General features: G+C 41.2%; 1 protein-coding gene across 1 annotated transcript in view; it reads left to right on the forward strand.

The window, feature by feature from the left end:
• The window catches only part of LOC124594168 (ankyrin-1-like), a 71,672-nt gene extending 63,220 nt beyond the window's left edge, over window positions 1-8,452 (forward strand). The window contains exons 3-4 of the mRNA XM_047132524.1: window positions 4,194-5,326; window positions 8,385-8,452. Of these exons, the coding sequence (XP_046988480.1) occupies window positions 4,194-5,326; window positions 8,385-8,452 (1,201 nt within the window). The remainder of the gene's footprint in view (window positions 1-4,193; window positions 5,327-8,384) is intronic.
• The last annotated feature ends 1,329 nt before the right edge of the window (window positions 8,453-9,781 follow it).

The following is a 9,781-nucleotide window of genomic DNA, read 5'->3' on the forward strand; positions in this document are numbered from 1 at the left end:
CAAAGCTGTTTACTCTTTCTTAAAAAAATGGTTCAAATGGCTCTGGGCACTATCGGACTTAACTTCTAAGGTCATCAGTCCCCTAGAACTTAGAACTACTTGAACCTAACTAACCTAAGGACATCACACACATCCATGCCCGAGGCAGGATTCGAACCTACGACCGTAGCGGCCGCGCGGTTCCAAACTGTAGCGCCTAGAACTGCTCGGCCACTTCGGCCGGCTTACTCTTTTCAGTATGGTAGACTTAGCGCATGTGCAATGAAGTTTGGTACATGAATTGCAGTCGAGATTCTATTCCGTATCCTCTCTATTCTGTGTCCCAAGTGCCGCTCGCTTCGCCCGCGGGCTCTGCTGCCGAGCCACCACTTAAATGTACTCTACGCGGTGAATCCATCCTCGCAGCAGGGTGAGTGGTGCGTGGTAACGCATTTGCGTCGCTCGAGGCGGAGGTACAGTGTGAAGGCTGCCCGTCTGGCCTCGCATATCCGCCCTCTGAGTTGAATTTAAAGTCAGTTTTACAAGTGATGAACTCCTGAATTCACTCACGATACAGAGTGTAACAACTTAGCACGGAATTATATATTTTGCACCATACAACATGGCTTTCCATTCCACACTGAACCCTATCACTTTCTCTGACAGACTCGCACTATATTGTACTGCAAGACGCTACTACTCTCTGGATAGCCGCTCACAACGTTGTCGACCCTCACTCCATTACTGTTAAACCAACAACACATGGGAGGTATGGCACAGCACTCACCAGCGATGCAAATAAATAAAAACGTAAAATAAATTATATCAAAACTACCCTAACTCAACGTTTGAGGATACTGAAACCTCACAAAGAGTTCCACGCACTAGTTGAGAACTTTCTACATCTACATCCGCATACATACTCGGCAAGCCACCGTACGGTGCGTGGTGGAGAGTACCCTGTACCACTACCTCTCATTTCCTATTCTGTTTCACTCGCAGATAGAGCGAGTGGAAACGACTGTCCTTATGCCTGCGCATGAGCCCTAATTTCTCGTATTCTGTTCTCGTATCTTATCTTTGTGGTCATTGCTCGAAATGTATAATCGTTCTGCAGTCAGCTTCAAATATCCGTTCACTAAATTTTCTCAATAGTGTTTCTCGAAACGAATGTCGCCTTCCTCCCTGGGATTCCCATTTGAGTTCCCAAAACATATCCTTGACACTTGTGTATTATTCGAATCTAACGGTAACAAATATAGCAGCCGCCTCTGGATTGCTTCGATGTCTTCTTTCATCCGACCTGGTACAGACAAGAAACATTAGTGCACAACTCAAGAATAGGTCGGACTAGCGTCTTAAGTGCTGTCTCCCTTTCGGATCAACAACTCTTTCCCAAAATTGTCCCAATGAACTGAAGTCGACCATTCCCCTTCTCTACCACAGTCCTCACATGTTCTTTCCGTTTCACATCGCTTTTCAACGTTACATTCAGATATTTGAACGACGTGACGTGTCTAGCAGAACACTGCTAATGCTGTATTTGAGCATTACGGGTTTGTTTTTCCTACTCATCCACAATAACGCACATTTTTCTACATTTAGAACTAGCTGCGATTCATTGCACCAACTAGACACATTGTCTAAGTCATCTTGTTTCCTGCCGGCCAGTGTGGCCCAGCGGTTCTACACGCTTCAGTCTGGAACCGCGCGACCGCTACGGTCGCAGGTTCGAATCCTACCTCGGGCATGGATGTGTGTGATGTTCTTAGGTTAGTTAGGTTAAAGTAGTTCTAAGTTCTAGGGAATTGATGACCTCAGATGTTAAGTTCCATAGTGGTCAGAGCCATTTGAACTATTTTGAACCATCTTGTTTTCTCCTACAGCAATTCAGCTTCGACACATTACCGTACACCACAACATCATCACCAAATAACCGCAGACTACTGCTCACCCTGTCCGCCAGATTATTTATATATATAGAAAACAGTAGCGTCCTACACACTTACCTGGCACACTCCTGATGATATCCTTGTCTCTGATGAACACTCGCCATCGGGAACAACATACTGATTCTATTACTTAATTAGTCTTCGAGACACTAATATATCTGAGAACCTATTCCGTATGCTCGTACCTCGGTTAAACGTCTCCACTGGGGAACAGTATCAAATTACTTCCAGAAATCTAGAAATATTGAATCTGCCAGTCTTCTTTTATCCAGAGTTTGCAGTATATCATGTGAGAAAAGAGCAAGCTGACTTTCGGACGAGCGGTGCTTTCTAAAGCCGTTCTGCTTCATGCCCGTAAGTTTCTCGGTCTCAATAAAACTTACTGAATTCGAACTGAGAATGTGTTCAAGGATTCTGCAGCTAATCGATGTAAGGGATATTGGCACGTAATTTTGTGGGACCGTTCTTTTCTGTTCTTAAATAAGGGAGTAACCTGCGCTTTTAACCAGTCACTTGCGACTTTTCGTTGGGTGAGAGATCCGGGATAAATGCAAGCTAGGTAAGGAGCCAATTCCTTAGAGTACTCATTGTAAAACCGAATCGGAATTCCATCCGGACTTGACGACGTATTTGTTTTCAACATTCTCTGTTCTTTCTCTGTGCCAGGGATGCTTATTACTATGTCATCCGTATAGGAGTCTGTCTGATAGACAAATAGCGGTAAGTTTGTACGATTGTTTGTACGATTCTTCTGTGTGAACGATTTCTTAAACCTGAAATTTAAAACTTCAGATTTCACTTTGTTATCTTCAACTGCCAAACCAAACTGGCTAACGACCCACTGGACGGAAGCCTTAGACACTCTTAGCCATCTTACATAGAACCAGAAACCTTCTCGGTGGCAGTTGTATGCATCGCGCGTAGACTGTTCCACAGATGCACTTATCTCTAGTAAACTTTGCCTGTCGTTATTTGAGCATTTTACGAATTTCGTTGTTAAACCATTTCGGGTCTTTTCAGTCCATAATCCACATACTAGGCACATTGTTTTCCAGACCACTATTTATAATCTTTTTAAACTTCGCCCATAATTGCTATACGTCCATCGTACTGGCACTAAATGACGTCAGTTCACTAAGTGAAATGCTGTTTCTAGAACATTGTTAACCGTAGTTGCTACAATGACTTCATGATCACTAATCCCCGTCTCTATACTGACGCTGTCGATAATGTGTAGCATGCTTGTAGTTATTTTCACTGAGCATGGGCTGTCGAACTAGCTTCTCAAGACAGTTCTCAGAAAACGTGTTCACAAGTAATTCGCAAGACTGTCAGTCTGTAACCCACGCAATGCATCCATTGACGCCCCAGTCTATAGTCCTTAGGTTAAAGTCGCCTCTACCAGTATTACATGGTCTGGATATTTAGGCGCTACTGACAGTAGACTTTCTTTGAATAACTCTAGAACTCTTACAGCGTAATCCAGTAACCAGTGAAAACGTCTAACAATTAACTTGGTTTCGCCTAGTCCCGTTATAAGCGACCAGATAACTTCACTGTCACACTTAATTTCGACCAAAATGGAGACAATATTTTTGTCAACTGCGAGGAACAGTCCACCTTCTATGGCCTCTAATCTGTCGTTCCCATATACGTTCAATGACTAGTTAAATACCTGAGAGCTTTCTACCTTGGGTTTCAGCTATCTCTCGATCCCAAGAATAATGTGAGCCCGAGCACTTTCCTGGAGGGCATTAAATTCAGGAACCTTGTTACGAATATTTCGACAAATAACTGACAAAATTTTGACAGTCGCAATGTCTTTATTTTGTACAAGGTATGACTTTTCTTCCTGCACATCGACTGGCAAGTGTTCAGAACCTCAAAACTACCGCCTACCTAAACAACATCCATATGCACTCCACAGCCACTCTTCTACTGGAGTAGTTGTGTAGTGCACCCATAATCTATGAAGGAAAGTACTACAAATGCCCACTCGATAACGCATGAGTATAAATCCGCAGCCAGACTGTCAGAGAGTCGACGATGCCTTTGGCTGACACCCTCTGCTCGACTCCAAACCAAAGGAGCCTGATCTACTTTGGAAACAATGCTGCAAATTGCGAGCCCTTCTCGCAAGTAACTTTACTAAATGAAAGAAATTACCTACTGACTTCAACATAGCCATAAAGATGATATAATAATGTGAATAGGGAACAGCAAATGCTAAAAGATGTCATTATTTTGCATTCTATTTTTCAGATTCACAAGGGAGATGGAGATATCAGAGGATCAGCTGTCTATAGAAGAAGTGAGACAATGGACGCCCCTACGCTTTGCTGAGGAAACATGCGCTTGGACGTGGGTCGAGAAGTTTCTCCAGAGAGGCGTCCCTCTGAGATATTTGGAAGCAACAAGGAGGAAGCTCCAGAATGTGTACTCGGCAACAGATGTAGTGAGGACAGCGTGTGTCGCAGGTCTGTTACATCTTCTGCAGTACGCCCTCTCAGTTGATCCCTCTTTAGCAAAGGTAAGACTGGACGCAGAAGGTACGACGCCGCTGCACGTGGCCGCCGCCCACAGACGAGTCGCAGTGGTGCGTGTACTCGTCGATGCAGGCGCAGATATCGACTGCAAAACCGGCAACGGTCGGACACCACTGCACGCCGCAGCATCGGTGGGTGCTGCAGACACTGTGCTCATCTTGTTAAAATATGGAGCCCACTTGAGGGAGACAGATCGAGATGGGAAGACTGCCATGCAGCTAGCAACGGAAAATGGTCATTTGCACATTGCTAAGTCGATGGAAATCCACGGAGGAAATGTCAACAAGATTATGCGTGACTTGATTAGGGCAGGTCAGGCAGGAGATGTGAAGACGGTGCGGGAGCTTTTGCCATTGAGCACTCAGGCAGGCCCCGGGGAGTGGACGCATCTCCACTGGGGGACTATAAGGGGCACCACAACTCTATTGAACGCTTACTTGGCTGCGGGGATGGACCCGAACGTGAGTGACAGGCATGGGAACACTCCGCTGCACATCGCAGCCGCCAGGCGTCCGCCAGCCTTCAGCGCCGCCCTCATCGCCGCCGGCGCCGACATCGACGCCGCTGACTCCACCGGCTCCACGGCGCTGCATTACGCGGTGCGCACGGGGAACATCCCCACTGTCCGCCTGCTGCTGGAGTCCGGGGCTCGGCACGACCTGAGGGACAACGACGGAGACAGCCCACTGCACCGCGCGGTCTCCAGAGGCTCGCTGGAAACTGTAAGCGCGCTGCTGGAGGCTGGAGCCAGAACGGATGCCAAAGACGCTCAGGGAGAGACGCCCTACGATCTCGCGCGGAGGTACGGCTACACTGACTTGCTGAGACTGCTTCGTCTTATGCCCTCAGGTAGGGAACAGGCACTCGTGAAGAAACCCCGGGTGGCGCCCCACAGCTGCTTGGGCACCCCAGCTTGTTGCAGATACTGTAGGCCACCCCGTGATTAAGAAGATGATAAGCCATTGTCATTTATGGTAATAGAGAATTTTCAGTTAGCAGGAAGGAAAATTGTAGGTGATGTCTGACACTTAGATAGGAGGACTGGGATATCGTGAACACGTCCGACGGCTGTTTTCCAGAGGAATGAGAAGTCAATTTTAGGCAGTCTTGTACAATATGAAATGATGTCTATGGAATTTCGCTTTCTTTTATAATTGCTTACACCTACCATTGAGTCAATCACATACTGTTCAAACAACTAACTGACAGCTCAGAACATTTCTTCCTAATCATCCACAGTCATTTAATTTGCCTCTCTTGCAACACATTCCAACGTTTGCCTTTCTACAATTGCTGCAGTTTCTTTGTTTGTTGGCATCAATTTTACATTATTTGACACTAGCCGGCTCTAAGTGCTTGCAGACAAATTATCTCACATTAAACGGTACCGTGGATTAAGGATTACTATTCTTACTACAGTATGACTCAGTGTATTCTCATCGTACAGTACCCTCCGCCTTTTATTGTTCTCCCTAAAACTGTTAAGAAGAATACCAAGATGCATTTTTTTTTTCTTTAGTGGCCTTTAAGATTTTATCGTATAGCGATCTACACACAATTTTTTATCTTCAGTGGCCTGTTTAACTCATAAAAATCCTTAGCAGATTTATTAATTGATTTAAGAGGGTCTGATATGACATCGTTTGGTTAACAGCACGGAGTGGCATGAGTTAGAGAGAAAGCTCAGAATCAGACATTATGCGGTCACACGTTAGGTGAGTTAAATGATTTAAAGAAGGAAAGAGATACAGAAAAAACGTGTTCTGAGCTACACACAATGTAGTTAAAAATACGATGTAAGTAATAAAAAGATATACGCCGCCTAGATTCTACATGAGACAGATGTAATTATCGAATACAATTTGGCAAACTAAAATTTACAACCTACTTCTATTTTGACCAATATTTCTCGGCATGTTCTATATGATTTCTTACATTTATATATACAGACAGAGCTCAAGAATGAGGATGGGGCTGAGGTGTATATTGGGATGATACACGGAAAGATAGTAAAAAAATTAAACTCGTAAAAGATAACAAGCAATCCTGGAAGTTCTTTTCTGTATTGTATATACCGTAAACAACAATAACATCATTCTGTCAGATTCCAAATCAACACTCGCCAGGAAAATAAATGTCCCTAAGTGTGTAGGATAATTGACACACTGAAATAAAATCAGAACAATAAATGCCGGGTAAAGATGTACTGGTGCAAAACGTACTGGAATAAAACGAAACAAAGACAGCATGGCGAAGTAGCCAAGGTACGATAGCCAAAAAAAACATTTTAAAGTACTATTACTTGCAGACGATTTCCTGCAAAGATATAAATGACTATTGAGAAATGAATGGAACAAAGAACGGAAGCGGCCAACGTTATGCAGTAGTAGTAAGCAGCTTGTGGTACTCAGTAGTTATGAGAGAAAGTCTGTATCTCTTCAAGAGATCTTTAATGCAGTCCATTAATTAAACTAGCTTTAACACGCAAGTATAAATAGCAAAAACACTAGATACGGCACTTTGTGTTTTGAAAACGCGTAAACCAATTGACGCCTGATTGCTTTCAATCTACTGTAGTCCCTGGCTTATGAGACAGGTCATGCTGCCATCACAAATTTCAGTCATAAAGTAATAAAACTTACCTAGAATAAATATAGTCAGTGTTATATATATATATATATATATATATATATATATATATATATATATATATATGTGTGTGTGTGTGTGTGTGTGTGTGTGTGTGTGTGTGTGTGTGTGTGTATGTGTGTGTGTGTGAAGTTGAAGTGCTGTGTTTGGTGATTTTCGTATGTGCAATTTCATACTACAAAAACATGCAGTTTGGTGTATGCACCATGATAAAAATATCTCAAAGCCGCGTCGTTTTTGATACAATTTGTTATGTAAAAATATCGATAAATTTAACGCTGCCTGTCTGTATTCATAGTTAAAAATTAAGAGTGCCTTATTACTACTTCGGGAAAATGCATTTTTGGTGATTTAACCAGTAATCTTTTGAGAAATATGTAAGTACGAATACTTCAGTGTGAGTTAAAGGAAAATCTGAAAAGCTCTGGGCTGCCCATTCTAATTACCCTGACAACCCTTATGGCTAAAGATCAATGTATTAAGTCTGTGTTCACAGTTCTAGGTTCTTGTTTCAACCGTGGGATGATAATTGAATCTAATAATGCTGACATGACAAAGAATACGTTATGTGTACCTAGAATTGCAGATCTCAGCCATGTAAGATCTTTTGAAGGAACAAAAATCCTTTCAAAATTTAGTAGAAACGTAACTTTTCATGCCAGTGGAATATATGGCCAATCTCAGTTGTCTGGTGTTGTGCTGAAGGAAGTTTGTCTTCCATGTTAAAATTTAAACTCACAGCATATGTTTCCACACAACAATGAAGTATTTATGGATTCGTAATACGAACTCTCAGAAGAGAGCATTGAAGTTATGACATGCTTTCTCTTGAAAAACGTTCAACAGTGTATGGTTGCAAAATTATTTTTTCTTTATTGCTTTAATTCATTTGATTTAGTGAGTTTTAATATAAATGTTTCTTTTAATAATGTAAATTTATATGACCTTTTATGCTAGTAAATGCAACATAATTGATAGATACATTTTTCATTTTGAGCATAACACTGAGAAACAAGTAAAACAAAAATAGGAACATATAGTGCTTCAAAAATAAACCATCAGAACCGACTACCAAAACTAGCAAAACATAGTTGTAAAACTGGCAAAAAGTAATACAACATGTGACAGAAAATTGCATCAAAATTAGTTAAAAAAGACAAAGAAACTGGCGCAAAATGACACCGAAATTGACTACAAAATAAAAAGACCTTTTGGTGATCTAACTATAACATAGTTGAGTTTTTCACATATGTTTCAGGCAGCATCTACTTCGCGTATATGGTTTTTAGCTACAGCTTTATGAATGTGGAATCAGAGAGCAGCTGAATCACTTGTTCTGCAGAAGCAACAGTTGAAGAAAACAATTCTTAACATTGATTCCACGCCTAGTGACTCATGAATGTCCTTTTACACCTTCTTACTGATATTCCTGGCGACACAAGATGCACAAGGATCTCTTTCCCTTCCTGTTTACTTTATATACATGTAAAAAGTGTGTGAAATATACATTTCTGATGGTTGATTCCTCATCTCAAAATACACAGTTGAGAACATTCCGCAATTAGTGTTCAAATTGTTAAGCCAATTTTCACTTTGACTCTGGTACCTGCTTTATTCTTTTACTGTCTAAAAACTGATGTCCTTACCTCTGACCATATGAACCCAGCAGTCTTAAAAGATGTCACCATTGCACATACAGCTAAACACTGGCAAAACCTGAAAATGAAATTGGTGATTTTCATGATTCACAAAAGGAAGTATTTTCAATAAGCTACTGTGCTTTGTACTTGCAGATGACTTTGTAGCGACTTGTAGAAGACACTTTTTTACATCATATGTATTACCGACATCTGTAGTTCTTACTGTGTAAGTAATGCTACTGTTGGTTATTTAAAACACCAGCAATAGTACAGTCCTCTTCAAAGAGATATGAGTTCCTTATCCATTTCTCTTTTAATTGAAAAAGCAACAATATTTACTTACTATTAAAAACAGTCTTGATGACGATTTGTTTATTAAGGTGACTCTAGTCATCTTCAGTCCATTGAGAGGGAACCTCTTCCTGCTAGAGATTCTCCAGCAGAAAGAGGTATCTCCTCAATGGTCTGAAGATGACCACAGTAGTGGTCGAAAACGGCCACCTTAATAAATAAATCGTGATCAAGACTGTTTTTAATAGTAAATATTTGTAACACATTGATCACTGTCACTCCCATAATGTATTCAAAAGTAAACTATTTTTATATTGTGATAGGCATCTGGTACTTGAAAGAAAGAAATAAGATCTAATCAAATCACTGGTTTTAGATTTTATTTTGAGGTGGATGGGACTAGTTCTTCAGCTTTGTAGCAATATTTATTCATTTGTTTCCCCGTTTATTCAGCAGCTGCACACATGATTTGAAAGTAGCCTTTGAACATATCCCATAAATAACCTGGTATTAGTTTCATGCCCATTATTCGAGTGTTCCATTAGTATCACAAAAATAATTTCAAGTTTTTTCTACTAAACAGCTTTTGAGAAGCAGTTTTGCATCAGAAAAACTTTATATTCTAAGGCAGATGTGTCAGATTCATACACAGATGTGTTGTGTACAGATCAATCAATTTGTAATTGCTAGATATTTTATGGTCTTTAAGTAGCTTCATCTTGCC

The sequence above is a fragment of the Schistocerca americana genome, chromosome 2 (genome assembly GCF_021461395.2).
Source record: "Schistocerca americana isolate TAMUIC-IGC-003095 chromosome 2, iqSchAmer2.1, whole genome shotgun sequence".
Classification (NCBI taxonomy): domain Eukaryota; kingdom Metazoa; phylum Arthropoda; class Insecta; order Orthoptera; family Acrididae; genus Schistocerca; species Schistocerca americana.